This window comes from Neolamprologus multifasciatus, chromosome 20, assembly GCF_963576455.1.
Source record: "Neolamprologus multifasciatus chromosome 20, fNeoMul1.2, whole genome shotgun sequence".
Classification (NCBI taxonomy): Eukaryota; Metazoa; Chordata; class Actinopteri; order Cichliformes; family Cichlidae; genus Neolamprologus; species Neolamprologus multifasciatus.
This window is the reverse complement of record NC_140458.1, coordinates 17,865,161-17,880,762: the sequence shown is the minus strand read 5'-3', so window position 1 is coordinate 17,880,762 and position 15,602 is coordinate 17,865,161. Positions and strand designations below refer to the sequence as shown.

The 15,602-nt window shown below is 43.2% G+C and overlaps 2 protein-coding genes across 7 annotated transcripts in view; one reads left to right on the top strand and one right to left on the bottom strand.

Moving 5' to 3' along the window:
* The window catches only part of LOC146494768 (uncharacterized), a gene marked incomplete at its 3' end in the record, with an annotated part of 5,647 nt that extends 1,525 nt beyond the window's left edge, over positions 1 to 4,122 (top strand). The window contains exon 2 of the mRNA XM_085146013.1: positions 3,190 to 4,122. Within this exon, the coding sequence (XP_085002139.1) occupies positions 3,190 to 4,122 (933 nt within the window). The remainder of the gene's footprint in view (positions 1 to 3,189) is intronic.
* An 8,823-nt stretch (positions 4,123 to 12,945) lies between these two features.
* Positions 12,946 to 15,602, bottom strand: part of LOC146494767 (immunoglobulin superfamily member 21-like) — a 45,917-nt gene continuing 43,260 nt past the window's right edge. For all 6 annotated transcript variants that reach the window (XM_085145206.1, XM_085145208.1, XM_085145204.1 and 3 more), the window contains one exon: positions 12,946 to 15,212. In XM_085145206.1, the coding sequence (XP_085001332.1) occupies positions 15,133 to 15,212 (80 nt within the window). In that variant the 3' untranslated portion in view covers positions 12,946 to 15,132. The remainder of the gene's footprint in view (positions 15,213 to 15,602) is intronic.

Below are 15,602 nucleotides of genomic sequence, written 5' to 3'. Positions count from 1 at the left end.
AAGGAATTAAATACTTAGAACATATATTAGAAGGAATGGACTTTATTCCATTTGACAGACTAGTTATACAATATGGGATCAACAAGAAACGATTTTTAGAATATCAACAAATTAAATCCATATTAAAAAAGAAATTTAACCTCAGTCAAGTTGAATTGCAAACACCACCAAGTGTGGTACATTTTCTTACTCTTAAATCTAAGCCGACTGACAGATTTGTCAGTCGGCACCAGTGCAGAAGATATGTGAAGACTTATCAAAGTGTCTCAAATGTGAAATTCCAACCTCCCCTTTAGTGTGCTTGTTGGGCAAATTGGATGATGTCACTACAGAAACTAATACAGTCCACGTGGTTTTTACTGCCCTATGCATTGCCAAGAAAACGGTCCTCATGAACTGGAAAAATAAAAATAATCTTAATTCTAGCCAATATAGAAACCATCTAATAGATCACATTAGTCTCGAGACAGCCTCTGCCACCACATTAGATCAATCCCTCTGGGCTCCTTTGATCGGCTCCATCACCTAGCGGGGGTGGAGGGTCGTGGTTTGGTCCCGCCTTCGCCATTGTGGTTGATGTGGAGGTTGGGACGGGCTTAGGGCGTCTGGAGAATCCCTAGGGACGTTATCCCTGAGGGCTTAACCCAGGGATTGTGGTCATAACCTGGTTAGTGGCTCTGGTTGCTCTTAGAGGGTGTTCTCCTTGTGGCTGTGTGCAGCAAGCCTGGGGGAGGGTCTGTGCTGGCGGACGTTGGTTACTGGCCTGGTAGCCTGGCTGCCCCTGAGTGGATCCGGGGCAGGCGTGGGGGCTTGGGGTTCGGGGGTGCTTCGCCTCCGTGCTAGGGCTCTGGCTGGGCCTTGGGGGCTTCGGCCCTGTTGGTGTGTCGCCGAGGTTGTGGGCGGGTGGGTGCACGGGGGCTCAGGCCTGGCGCAGGGGGTCTCTGGCGCATCGGCCTAACTAGGGAGCTCTTCAACTGACAGGGAGTTTGTTCCATCCTTGCAGGAGTCCACTCTGCAGGTGGGGGAGAGTCATAGGAGAGGTGGAGAATAAACTTAACCTGGGTGTCTACTGTCTTGTGCAGTCTGGGAGATGATTGAATGTTAGGGTGGGTACAGTTTCCTCTGCGGTGGGGCTGGGCGGTCCTGCTGCCGTAGGCCCGGTCTGGATGGGCCTGGGCTCCCTTGCCTTGGTGGGTGCCGAAGGACAGGGGTGCCTACTGGGGTCAGCAGGGGAGCTGGCCCCAGTGAGGGGCATCTTGCTCCTCCCTTCTTTTTCTCCCCATTTCCGGCTGCCTCTCTCTTCCCGCTCCAACACACCCACCCACACAAGTAGGGCCTTGGGGTGCGGGTGTGACACCAGGGTGCAGGGGAGGCTCCCCCCTCTGTCCCCTTCTGGCCACCTGTGCCTCAATTTTATTCCACAACTGAGACATCCACATTACTCACACCCTCATAACACATACATATAGGGCCTTGAGGGTGGGCACATTAACGACGGTGTGTATTAAACCCCACCTCTGGCGCCGGTGCCCACCTCTCAATTTTAAATCCCTGTAGACATTGAGGGTTCTCAGGAGGGGCCGTGCTAACACCTGCTGCTCACTGACAGCAGCACCAGGGCTGGACTGGGACAAAAAATCTGCCTGGGCATCTTGACTAGAGACCGGCCCACCAGGTATTAAAGGAAAAGCCATAAAGCCTTTGAATGAAAACAAACGCTGTTGTGACAGTGATGTACACTGTCTTGTTGGTATATGTATGATTTCTATACATTGTACATCAGATAAAAACTTTGGTTGTAAGATTCAGATAATTATTTAATAAAAGCGAGACATTTTAAATGAGAATAAGAAAGAAAAGTATTTCTTTGTGCCCCCCTCTCCCTGTTAATGCCCTTCCTGGCCCCCTGGCAAAGCTTTGCTAGACCCGCCCCTGCACAGTTACCAGCTGTCAGCTATTTAGAAAAGGATCCTGGTGTTATTTGTCTCTCAGAAACAGTTCATAACTTCCCTTCAACTCATTCATATCACCTAAAAAGTAAACCTGTTTCTCCATCACCTGTTCAGCTCTGATGATTCAGTAAGGACATCTCCTGGTTTCATCTTCATATTTTCCTCTCCCCAGATAACCAAACCGACATAATGTACTAGAAATTAATATTAAATAAATTCTAACAACAGCTGATCAAGCTTAAACATGCTGCTGTTGTTTAGCGCGACAACCGCTGGTTTCCTCTTTCTGGCGCAAAGTGGGCGATAAACAAGCAAGAGAGAAAAGCCGATCAGCTGATCATTGATCAGTTTCATGATTGAATGAGAGAAGAAGAAACAGCTGACAGCGTAAAGACAGAGAAAAACCCCAGCTTTGTGTCTTTTTCCATTCTAGCTGAAGTATGGGACAAACTGTGTTCCTTTTCACCTCAATGCAAAACGCGTAACATTTTCTCTGAATACGGGACAATTCCGTTTTTTAGGGGACAGTTGGCAACTCTACTAACTAACCTTATGAATAAAATAAAGTTCACTATCAGTAACATAGCACCCACCCAGCGGTAGAAACTCTGTCATGGTAGCTAGTACACAGTACAAGTTATTGTAACTGATGGTAAAAACTCAGCACAACGAAAATAAACTACACCTAAACTTGGTTTATATCTGACTCAGATAGACTGCAGGTCATAACTTCTTACCTGAAGTTCTGTTCACCTGACACTCGGACCGGCGGCCGCCTCGGGTCTCTGCTCCTCCTGCCTCCCCTTTCCCTCATCCACCTGGCCTCTTGTGGCAGATCCGCCATAGCCACCACCAAACAACTGAGTTATTTTTACACATCTGCCAGCATCTGGCCAATCCATCACCTTTCATTGTTTATACTGTTATAAAAAAAAAATCATCGGCCCATAAAAACGAAAAATCACCATCGGCCCACCGGGCAAATGCCCGGTATGCCCGATGGCCAGTCCTGCTAAATAAATAAATGAACGAATAAAATGGACGAACTGTGTGCTCTGAACAACCACCGACTATACCGTGAGTGCAGTTTGTTTATCTTCATGGAGACGTCGCTAACCGAGCTAATGCCACAGGCTAACGTAGACCTATGTGGTTTCACATCCGTGAGAGCTGATAGGGACACGCAGGCCAGCGGAAAAAGCAGAGGTGGGGGACTCATTGTCTACGTTAACAACAGATACTGCAACCCGGACACGTCTCCGTTAAAGTTTCGGTATGCCGTCCGGACCTGGAGCTGCTAGCTGTTAGCTTGCGGCCATATTATCTACCTCGGGAGTTCAGTCATGTGATCTGTGTGTGCGTTTACATCCCTCCGAGGGCCGACGCAACAGCTGCCTGTGAGAAAATACACACAGTCACAGCAAGACTTCAGACACAAAACCCAGAGGCTTTCATTATTATATCTGGAGACTTTAATCATGCCACACTGGATTCTACTCTGGCTGCTTTTCACCAGTTTGTGAATTGTCCCACAAGGAGCAACAGGACAATTGACCTACTGTATGCTAATGTGAGAGATGCATACAGAGCCACCCCCCTCCCCCCACCAGGGAAGTCAGACCACAACCTGGTTTACCTTCAGCCACAATACACACCCCTCGTCCAAAGGCAGCCTGTCACAACACGCTCCATCAGGAGATGGACCCCAGAAAAGGAGGATGCTCTGAGAGACTGTTATGACACCACAGACTGGGACGTGTTTCTGAGCCCACATGGTGAGGACATAGAGGGGGCGACACACTGTCTTACAGACTACCTCAACTTTTGTGTGGACACGGTCGCCCCTGCTAAGACGGTACGGTGTTACCCTAATAACAAACCGTGGGTAACACAGGAAGTCAAAGCTGTCCTCAACATGAAGAAGAAGGCTTTCAGGAGCAAAGTGAAGGAGGAGATGAAAGCGGCACAGCGGGAGGTGAAACGCTGCCTGAGGGAAGCAAAGGACACCTACAGGAGGAAGGTGGAGCAGAAGTTGGAGAGGAACAATATGAGGGAGGTCTGGAATGGTGTGAAAACCATCACAGGCCACAACACCAAGAAAAGCACAGTGGGGGGGACTGTGGAGAAGGCAAACGAACTCAACAACTTCTTCAACAGGTTTGACCAGCCCACAATTCAATTCAATTCAATTCAATTCAATTCAATTCAATTCAATTCAATTCAATTCAATTCAATTCAATTCAATTTAATTTTATTTATATAGCGCCAAATCACAACAAATGTCGCCTCAAGGCGCTTCATAGATACAGAGAAAAGCCCAACAATCATATGACCCCCTATGAGCAAGCACTTTGGCGACAGTGGGAAGGAAAAACTCCCTTTTAACAGGAAGAAACCTCCGGCAGAACCAGGCTCAGGGAGGGGCGGCCATCTGCTGCGACCGGTTGGGGTGAGAGAAGGAAGACAGGATAAAAGACATGCTGTGGAAGAGAGACAGAGATTAATAACAGATACGATTCAATACAGAGAGGTCTGTTAACACATAGTGAGTGAGAAAGGTGACTGGAAAGGAAAAACTCAATGCATCATGGGAATCCCCCGGCAGCCTACATCTATTGCAGCATAACTAAGGGAGGATTCAGGGTCACCTGGTCCAGCCCTAACTATATGCTTTAGCAAAAAGGAAAGTTTTAAGCCTAATCTTAAAAGTAGAGATAGTGTCTGTCTCCCGAATCCAAACTGGAAGCTGGTTCCACAGAAGAGGGGCCTGAAAACTGAAGGCTCTCCCTCCCATTCTACTTTTAAATACTCTAGGAACAACAAGTAGGCCTGCAGAGCGAGAGCGAAGTGCTCTAATAGGGTGATATGGTACTACAAGGTCATTAAGATAAGATGGGGCCTGATTATTTAAGACCTTGTATGTGAGGAGCAGGATTTTGAATTCAATTCTGGATTTAACAGGAAGCCAATGAAGGGAAGCCAAAACAGGAGAAATATGCTCTCTCTTTCTAGTCCCTGTCAGTACTCTTGCTGCAGCATTTTGGATTAACTGAAGGCTTTTCAGTGAGTTTTTTGGACATCCTGATAATAATGAATTGCAGTAGTCCAGCCTGGAAGTAATAAATGCATGAACTAGTTTTTCAGCGTCACTCTGAGACAGGATATTTCTAATTTTAGAGATGTTGCGCAAATGGAAGAACGCAGTCTTACATATTTGTTTAATATGTGCGTTGAAGGACATATCCTGGTCAAAAATGACTCCAAGGTTCCTCACAGTGTTACTGGAGGCCAAGGTAATGCCATCCAGAGTAAGAATCTGGTTAGATACCATATTTCTAAGCTTTTCAGCGCCGAGTACAATGACCTCAGTTTTATCTGAGTTAAGAAGCAGAAGGTTAGTGGCCATCCAAGTCTTTATGTCTTTAAGACATTCCTGCAGTTTAACTAATTGGTGTGTGTTATCTGGCTTCATGGACAGATAGAGCTGGGTGTCATCTGCATAGCAGTGAAAATGTATGCTATGTCTTCTAATGATGCTGCCTAGGGGAAGCATGTATAATGTAAACAGAATTGGTCCTAGCACTGAACCCTGTGGAACTCCATAATTAACCTCAGTGTGTGAAGAGGACTCTCCATTTACATGCACAAATTGGAGTCTATTAGATAGATATGATACAAACCACTGCAGTGCAATACCTGTAATACCTACAGCATGTTCTAATCGCTCTAATAGGATATTATGGTCAACAGTATCGAATGCTGCACTAAGGTCAAGAAGGACAAGCACAGAGATGAGTCCACTGTCAGAGGCCATAAGAAGATCATTTGTAACCTTCACTAAAGCTGTTTCTGTGCTGTGATGAACTCTGAAACCTGACTGAAACTCTTCAAATAAACCATTCCTCTGCAGATGATCTGTTAGCTGTTTGACAACTACTCTTTCAAGGATTTTTGATATGAAAGGAAGGTTGGAGATTGGCCTATAATTAGCTAAGACTGCTGGGTCTAGAGATGACTTTTTGAGTAAAGGTTTAACTGCAGCCACCTTGAAGGCCTGTGGTACATAGCCGATTATTAGAGATAGGTTGATCATATATAAGATCGAAGAATTAATCAATGGCAGGACTTCTTTGAGCAGTTTTGTAGGAATGGGGTCTAAAAGACACGTTGATGGTTTGGAGGAAGTAATTATTGAAGTTAACTCAGAAAGATCAATTGGAGAAAAAGAGTCTAACTTAACATCAATGAAACTAAGAGTAGCTGTAGATAATATTACATCTGTGGGATGATTATTGGTAATTTTTTCTCTAAATTGGTAATTTTTTCTCTAAATTGGTAATTTTTTCTCTACTCTCACCCTCACCTTTACTACAGAACCCTCTCCCCACTCTCCTACCTCCCTCGCTTCCCCCCCCTTCCTGACACTATGATGACACCCCCCTCCTCCAATCCTTCTCTCAGCAGCAGGACATCTTCCCCCCCCTCCTTCCAATCATCTCCCAGTGTCACAGTGGATCAGGTCAGGAGACAACTGAGGAAGCTTCGCCCCAGAAAGGCAGCAGGTCCAGACAAGGTGTGTCCTAGGATGCTAAAGGCGTGTGCTGCTGAACTTGGGGAGCCGCTACAACGAGTCTTCAATCTCAGTCTGCGACTGGGGAGAGTGCCCGCCCTATGGAAGACATCCTGCATCGTCCCGGTCCCCAAAAGGAACCGGCCCAATGAGCTGAATGACTTCCGACCGGTGGCACTGACGTCACATCTTATGAAGACTCTAGAGCGGCTCTTCCTCAACCTCCTCCGACCACAGGTACAACATGCCCAGGACCCACTACAGTTCGCCTACAAGGCGGGTGTCGGAGTGGAGGATGCCATCCTGTACCTCCTGCATAGAGCCCACTCACACCTGGATGGGGGAAAAGGCACGGTCAGGATCCTGTTTCTTGACTTTTCCTGTGCCTTTAATACCATCCGGCCCTGTCTGCTTCAGGAAAAACTGAACAGGATGGAGGTGGACCCCTGCCTAGTCGCTTGGATCTCCGACTACCTCACCGACAGGCCACAGTATGTCAGGCTGAAGGACATCACGTCTGACACTGTGGTCAGCAGCACAGGAGCACCACAGGGAACTGTGCTGTCCCTTCTTCTCTTCACCCTGTACACCTCTGACTTCTGCTACAACTCTGAATTATGCCACATTCAGAAGTTTGCAGATGACACAGCCATCATGGGGTGTATCTAGGATAATCAGGAAGAGGAGTACAGAAGTCTGGTGAGGAACTTTGTCGCATGGAGTCACACAAACCACCTGCAACTCAACACCTCAAAGACTAAGGAACTGGTTGTGGACTTTGGGAGGTCCAGAGCAGGTCCACTGCCGGTTCAGATAGAGGGGGAGGAGGTGGAGGTGGTCAACAAGTACAAGTACCTCGGGCTGTGGGTGGACAACAAACTGGACTGGTCATGCAACACAGAGCACCTGTACAAAAAAGCCCAAAGCCGACTGTACTTCCTCAGGAGGCTGAGGTCTTTTAACATCTGCAGGAAGCTCCTGAGGATGTTTTATCAGTCGGTGGTTGCTGGAGTACTTTTCTATGCTGTGGTGTGCTGGGGGAGCAGCACAGCAAAGAAGGACTCATCCAGGCTGGAAAAACTGATCAGGAAGGCTGGCTCTGTGGTCGGCATGAAGCTGGACACTCTGGTGTCAGTGGCAGAGAAAAGGACACTAAAGAAACTGCTGGACATTATGGACAATGCTGGGCATCCTCTGCACACGGCCATAAACAACCAGAAGAGTCTGTTCAGTGACAGCTTGCTTCTCCCAAAGACAAGAACCAACAGACTTAAAAACCTCTTTGTCCCACACGCCATCAGACTGTTTAACTCCTCTCTGGAGGGGAGAGGGAGGGGAAACAGGAGGACAAAGGAGGGGGGAACAACTAAGCTGTAGTGCCTCTTCACTTCACTGTGCAATACTTTTTGTTAATAGTCAACGGTGCAATAGACTCGAACTTGAAATGTGCAATTCACTTGTATTTTTATTTTTATTCCTATTTATTCTATTTATCCCCTTTGTATATTTTATCTATATATGTCTTTGTATTTATATATGTGTATATGTGTATATATATATATATATATATATATATATATATATATATATATAATATTCTGTAACTCTGTAACTTCTGTCGGTGCTGTGCTTTTTTGGAAACCAAATTTCCCAGAGGAACCCACTCGAGGGATTAATAAAGTTTTATCTTATCTTATCTTAGCTATGGATGAAATGCAGGTTTGGTAGAGGCTACAAATACACACAGCCGCTCTATCACGTGAGCACACTGCTCCAACATGCTATGGTTACGAGCCGAGTTACGCCGTGTCGCAAGTTTTGTGAGGTGCTTTTTTGATATTTAATGGATCGATTACATTTTTTATTTCTCTCCAATATCGGATCCAGTAATTTACGTCAGTATCGGACCGATACCGATATGTAATATCAGATCGGTCCATCTCTACTTATTAGTGGAGCTAATGTGGCTGTAATTAAGGAATTTAATTTAAGACAGCACTACAAGACAAAACGTCAGGATAAGCTGAAAAACCTAAATGCAGAGCAGAAACTACAGAAAGTAGAAGAGCTAAAGAAAAATCTGACATTTCAGCAGACATTTTTCACCAGAGCAAAATCACAAAGTGAAGCTGTTGTGAAAGCAAGTTTTATTGTAGCAGAGGAGCCAAATCAGCCCGGTACCACTCTGAAGAGCTGCATGATGAAGCTGTGCAACATCTTGTGTCCAGACAAAACGCAGATTTTGGCAAATGTGAGCCTGAGGAGAAATACAATTGCTGATCGGGTTTGTGAGATGGCCACTGATTTAAGAACACAGTTGTGTGAAAGAAGCAAAAACTTTATTGCATACTCTCTTGCTGTGGATGAAAGTACAAACATGATGGACATTGCACAGCTGACTTGAGTCACACACACAGCTTGAGTGTAATGATACACTCAAGGGAAAGTACGACACTGAATGGCCCGCACAGTTTATTAGTTCCATTCCTGAAGCAATGCCCCAGCTCCGTCTACATGCGGCTCGAACCTTGTGTATGCTTTCATTTATTTTTTCTTGGGTTTTTGGCAGTGTGTTCATATTTCTAACTTGCATAATTTTGACAGGATATTTAAAGTTAATTTTTTTTTTTAAAGTTTATTTAATCTGGAATAATATTCCTGTCCGTTTTTATTCATATTTATGTTTAAAAAACATTGTTTTAGTTTGTTCAATAAATCTTTATCTTGTTTGGCCCGCGACCTAAAGTGTGCCTTGAGTTTTGGCCCCCTGTGCAATTGAGTTTGACACCCCTGGCCTAGACCAACGAGCCACGGACTGTGCTCATGTCTGTAGCTCTGAAAGTACAGACTTAAATCGGCCTTCAAATTCAAGCGGGAATGTTTTTAAGCCCTCTTCAGTATCCATTTTTGTACTTTCAGGCCTTTGCTACTGACAAGCTCCAAAAGGGATGACTCCAGAGGGACTGCACACAATGAATGAGAAAAAAAAAAGGGTTCCCAGTCATCCAGGTCATGGTAGTCTGAGGAGCTTTGTAAGAAAGCAGCTGGAATTCTCTAAGTTTCTTGAAGCCCTTTCACCCCTCATCTGAGAACCTTCGTTAGATCTAAAACTAAATGTTAGAGAGTCCCAGGTATTTAAACCTCAGATGGGGTTGTCTTTACCAGGGTTGCTGACCAACTACGAAACATATCACATGAGCCAAGGTGTGAAAAAAGGCGTGGGTAATTATCAGCAGAGGTTTCGGGTCAAACCATTATGAGACCTTGACATTTGTAGTTTAACTTCTTTACACTGAAATGGAATGGCCTCAATTTCAAACAGACCTTGTGAGCTCTAATAGCCCTTTTCCACTAGCACCTATCTTCCATCTCACCTCGGTATTTAGAGTTTCCATTAGGTGGGAGTACTTGGTAACAGGTATTTTTTTTGTACCTTCTCAGTAAGGTTTCCAAGTCACTTTCAAAATGTGACATATACAGATTGCATGGCAGGGACTGTGCAGTCAATGGCATCACTCAGTGAGTCATGAGAGTGACTCCTTCACACAATCAGTAACAAAATTTTTGAAAGACAAATTGGTGTCACAGATCACATTGATAGGTTTTGCAAACAACACATTTACAATGACCCAGAAGGAGTTACACTTGCCAAAGGTTTCCATGAAGCTTAAAGCTTGTGATGTGAAGGGGGCTCGTCCGGGATTTTTTTCACCACTCATCTGAGAACCTTCGTTAGATCTACAACTAAATGTTGGAGAGTCCCAGGTATTTAAACCTCAGATGGGGTTGTCTTTACCAGGGTCGTTGACCAACTATGAAACATATCACATGAGCCAAGGTGTGAAAAAAGGTGTGAGTAATTATCAGCAGCGGTTTTGGGTGAAACCATTATGAAACCTTGACATTTGTAGTTTAACTTCTTTACACTGAAATGGAATGGCCTCAATTTCAATCAGACCTTGTGAGCTCTAAAGACAGGATATTTCTAATTTTAGAGATATTGCAAAAATGGAAGAAAGCAGTCTTACATATTTTTTTAATATGTGCATTGAAGGACATATCCTGGTCCAAATGACTCCAAGGTTCCTCACAGTGTTACTGGGGGCCAAGGTAATGCCATCCAGATTAAGATTCTGGTTAGATACCATATTTCCAAAATACCAAAGATGCCAAAATAAGACTTTTTTAGGCCTTCAGTTAATCCAAAATGCTGCAGCAAGAGTACTGCCAGGGACTGGAAAGAGAGCAGATTTCTCCTGTATTGGCTTCCCTTCATTGGCTCCCTGTTAAATCAAGAATTGAATTCAAAATCCTGCTCCTCACATACAAGGTCTTAAATAACCAGACCCCATCTTATCATGATGACCTGTATACTGCTCTCAATAGAAATAAATGGGAGTATAATCGAATACAAAGTATAACCTTTCAAATTTAAGGGGAAGGACTTAATTAAAAAACCTGAACTGCTGAAAGGAGTAATTGTTAGGTAAGTAATATGTACAGAAATGGCTGAAAAATTTGAGAGGAATATTTTCCTGCATGTTTGCTCAGTTTAAAAAAATGTAGCAGCAATCCAGAATTCGTCTTCTTCTTCTTCTAAAACAATTGTACAAACTCAGTGTTGGGACTAACGCGTTATTAAGTAACGCGTTACAGTAACTACGTTATTATTGTGGTAACGAGCACGGTAACTAGTTATTATGCCAAAATCAGGAACGCGTTAGTCGTTACTGGGATTTAGATAGGGTCGTTACTCGTTACTTCGTGTGGTGGCTATCGCGGAGCTTCCACAGATTCTGTAACATTAGCAAGTGGTGGAGGCCAGCAGGTGGATGAGGGAAAGGGGACGCAGAAGGAAAAGAGACCCGAGGCGGCCGCCGGTCCAAGTGTGAACTGAACTTCAGGTAAGAAGTTATGACCTGCAGTCTATCTGGGTCAGATATAAACCAAGTTTAGGTGGAGTTTATTTTCGTTATTCTGACTTTTTCCGTACTGCGTACTAGCTAGCATGACGGAGTTTCTATACAGCTGGGTGGGTGCTATGAAGTTAATGATGTTGAACTTTATTTTGTTCATAAGTTATTAGAGTTGCCAACCGTCCCGTCTGGTATTCAGAGAAAATATTACACGTTTCTTATTGAGGTGAAAATAAGAAACGCTACAATGAAAAAGACAGAAAGCTGGAGTTATTCTGTGTCTTTGCTGCACAGCTGCCTCTTCTTCTTTCATTCTCCCCCTCCCTCTCCCGTTTCTACTTCAATCATGAAAACTGATCAATGATCAGCTGATCGGCTCTCTTGTTTGTTTATCGCCCACTTTGCGCCAGAAAGAGGAAACCAGCCGATGTCACCTTAAACAACAGCAGCACGTTTAAGCTTGATCAGCTGTTGTTAGAATTTATTTAATATTAATTTCTAGTATCAGCTGATGTTTGCTGCAGCCACAGCTGCAAAAAAGCTGCTGGTCATGATGTTGGTTTGGTTATCTGGTGAGAGGGAAACATGAAGATGAAACCAGGAGATGTCCTTACTGAATCATCAGAGCTGAACAGGTGATGGAGAAACAGGTTTACCTTTTAGGTGACATAAATGAGTTGAAGGGAAGTTATGAACTGTTTCTGAGAGACAGATAACCCCAGGATCCTTTTTTAGGTAGCTGACAGCTGGTAACTGTGCAGGTGCGGATCTAGCAAAGTTTTGCCAGGGGGGGCAGGGTAGGGCATTAACAAGGAGACGGGGGCACAAAGAAATACTTTTCTTTCTTATTCTCATTTAAAATGTCTAGCTTTTAAAAAATAATTATCTGAATCTTACAACAAAGGATTGATAGATTGATGCATATATACCATCAAAACAGTGTACATCACTGTCACAACAGCATTTGTTTTCATTCAAAGGCTTTATGATCTTTCCTATAATGGTGGGCCAGTCTCTAGTCAAAATGCCCGGGCCAATTTTTTTGTCCCAGTCCAGCCCTGTATGCAGCTCATCTGCAGACTGGTGTTACCTACATCTTCCTATTCAGAAGGCAGAATTTCCGAGTTCTGAGTACAATCAAAGCACCACGACTGCAGTTTTTGTGTTGGATGTAAAAGGCGCCCATAACACTGTGACGTAGGCCAGAATCATGGCAGCAGTCAATTACGGTCCAGGCGTGGGATTTCTCTCGTGGAAATATGCACATTATCTTTTCCTTTCTATTGGTAGGTGGCACAGTGCACTTGTGGCAAGTAAGCAAGCTAGAAGACTGGCAAAGTTATGGAAGCAACACATTAACAAGAGAATTCTGAGTAAAACCAAAGTTACTTTCCCTAGTAACTAGTTACTTTGAAAGTAACGAGTAACTTGAAGTAACTGAGTTACTTTTGATAGAAGTAACTAGTAATGTAACTAAGTTACTATTTTAAAGTAACTTACCCAACACTGTACAAACTACCTTTCTGATGAAGATGATGATGAGTTGGGGAGATGATTTGTCATCTTGTGAATTAGTAGATTTGTTTGTGATAAGAGCCAGATCTGAGATACTGCTGCGGTCTGTCATCTTTCAAAGTGACTTTGTAGAGGTCTCCTTCCACAAATGCTGATGAACTTCTTGGTAATAGTTGAAGTGATCTATGCACTTCACCTATTACTACAATTATACCAAGGGACTCTGAACAACACTGTATTCATTCACTAGTTTGGTAAACTGCCGTCCAACTTAGAGACTCGAGGAAGTCTGAATCACTGTATCACAGCACAGTATCTTATTTTATTTTTAGTCATTTATTTCAGTTTTTGTTGCACTAACTGAAATAAATTTATGATGTTTTGAACATGAATCTTAACCAAGCAAGTATTGAAAAATAACAGAACCAGGACAATGAGGAACGCGAAAGGTGACCTTCCGCGTTGTTATGGCACGTGCCGGGTTATGGATTAAATCCAGTGGAATTACGCTCCTGCGGTAATAGACGTTCCAGCCCTGTATTGCAGCCCTAAACCATAACCTTATCCCTAAGCCTAACCATAACCTTATTTCTAACCATAACCAGCACTTTAATGACGTGAAATAGTGTTTTCCCAAGCGATTTTAAGGAAAAGAGCAAACATGTGTAGACTGAGTCCAAACGGTTCTCACATGTCCTCAGTTTTCCGATGTCATCATGTAGGAACGTGTTGGGTGCCCGAAAACGTAATATGTTGATGATTTGTCACCTAGCGTAAAATGTTACGCTTTGGGAGTGAGAACGTGTTGTAGAAAGGATTCAGAAAGTTTATTCATGCCGGCCCATATGACAGAGAATATGCATGTTCTTTTTGTTTTCATGTTTTAATTTATATTTAATTGTGTTGTGGTTTGTAGTGTTTTGTGTTGTTTCATTTTAAATTTGTTTAAAAGGAAAAAGCTGAAAATTTAAATAGTCTAAAGTTGAAATGTGACTAGTTGTTTTTTGTATTATATGATTTATTTATTACATTTTATGTGGAGTGAATAAATAAAAGTATATTTACGGTGGCCCCTAGAGACAGAGCACATACAAACTTCAAAACACGTACAAACTCTGAAGCATGTACAAACCCTGAAGCACGTAAATCTCCAAAACACGTACAAAATACAACAGAAGTGCTCCAGAATGCTAGGCGCAGTGTTGAGGTTTTGTTACCTAGTGGCTACACAAGCCAGCAAGTACCAACGATCGCATTTGGTGTGTGGTAGTAACAGGTAAATGAAAATTTTTTGTTTAATTATTTGAATATATATGAGTGCTTGTGTATAAATACACAAACCATACACATATGCTTTCAATTGTGTAATTTAAGTGATCTAGGTAGCTCTGTTTTGGAAGTTCAGTTAACTCTAGGAATGTGTTTTGGAGTTTGTACGTGCTTTGGAATTTGTACGTGCTTTTTGGAGTTTGTACGTGCTTTGTCTCTAGGGGCCACCACATATATTTATATATAAACATATATAAATAAAACAACTTTTTTACATTAGTAATTCCTTTTGTGCATAATTTTATATTATTGTTTAAAATTAAAGCAACAAAACAACCTGAAGAGCCGGTTCGGAGCTGAAAGAGCCGGCTCTTTTTAGTGAGCCGAGCCTAAAGATCCGGTTCTCTAAAAAGAGCTGGAAATCCCATCACTACAAGGAACAATCAGTCCTCCAAAACATCAGCTATTTTATGTAAGAACATGAAAGCTGTCCAGATTTGATGATTTCTAGAGAACTTGTTCATCAGATCTTTTTGAATAATAGCCCTAACTAATCAATATTTGATGTGTCTTTGAGTTGGCCTGGGTTGTGGGTTTTTGTTTATATAACATAAATCTGGCAGCCGGAGTGATGCTATGAATCAAAATCCTGGCAGCTGATAATGCTGACTGGCCAACTTACAATCTATCTACTATTATCCCTATGGTAGTGGTAAATCTCAAGTATTCCCAAGATTACATGTAAATTGCCTCTGAAACTTCATTCTGTGTCTAATGCAGAATCAGAAGGAGTCCTTCCTCCTAGGTGCTCAAGCAGAAGGACTGGTTGGAGGTTTAACTACTTTCAGGGGCCACTGATGGTGCCTCAGGAAGTTGGGTAGTGTGTTTAGCAGCAGAGCAGAGCTTCGGGTCACGTCAGCTCACAGGTGAATCTCAGCAGTAGAATGGTGGATAATGTGAAGGAGCGCCGACCGACTGCTGTGTTGATGGCTGCACACAAACAAGACAAAATTCAAATGCTGACATAACAACCTCCTATCCAAGCATGTTGTATTTGTACTGTCAACCAGCCAGTTTATCCTGTTATCTATCAATCCAGTACCCGTGTGTGTGTGTGTGTGTGTGTGTGTGTGTGTGTGTGTGTGTGTGTGTGTGTGTGCGCGCGCAGAACTCCAAAGTTTGAAAATGATCACAAATACATCGAAGTGTCACACTGACAAACACACTGTGCTTTCTTCTAACTACACACCTGGTGCATAAATACTATATAAATAAATAAAAACTACAAACAGTTTCAAAAATAAACCTTGTACTGTAAAAACTTTTGACACATTGATTCATCACTTAATTCAATGCCTTTAACTGTTTTCTATCATGAAT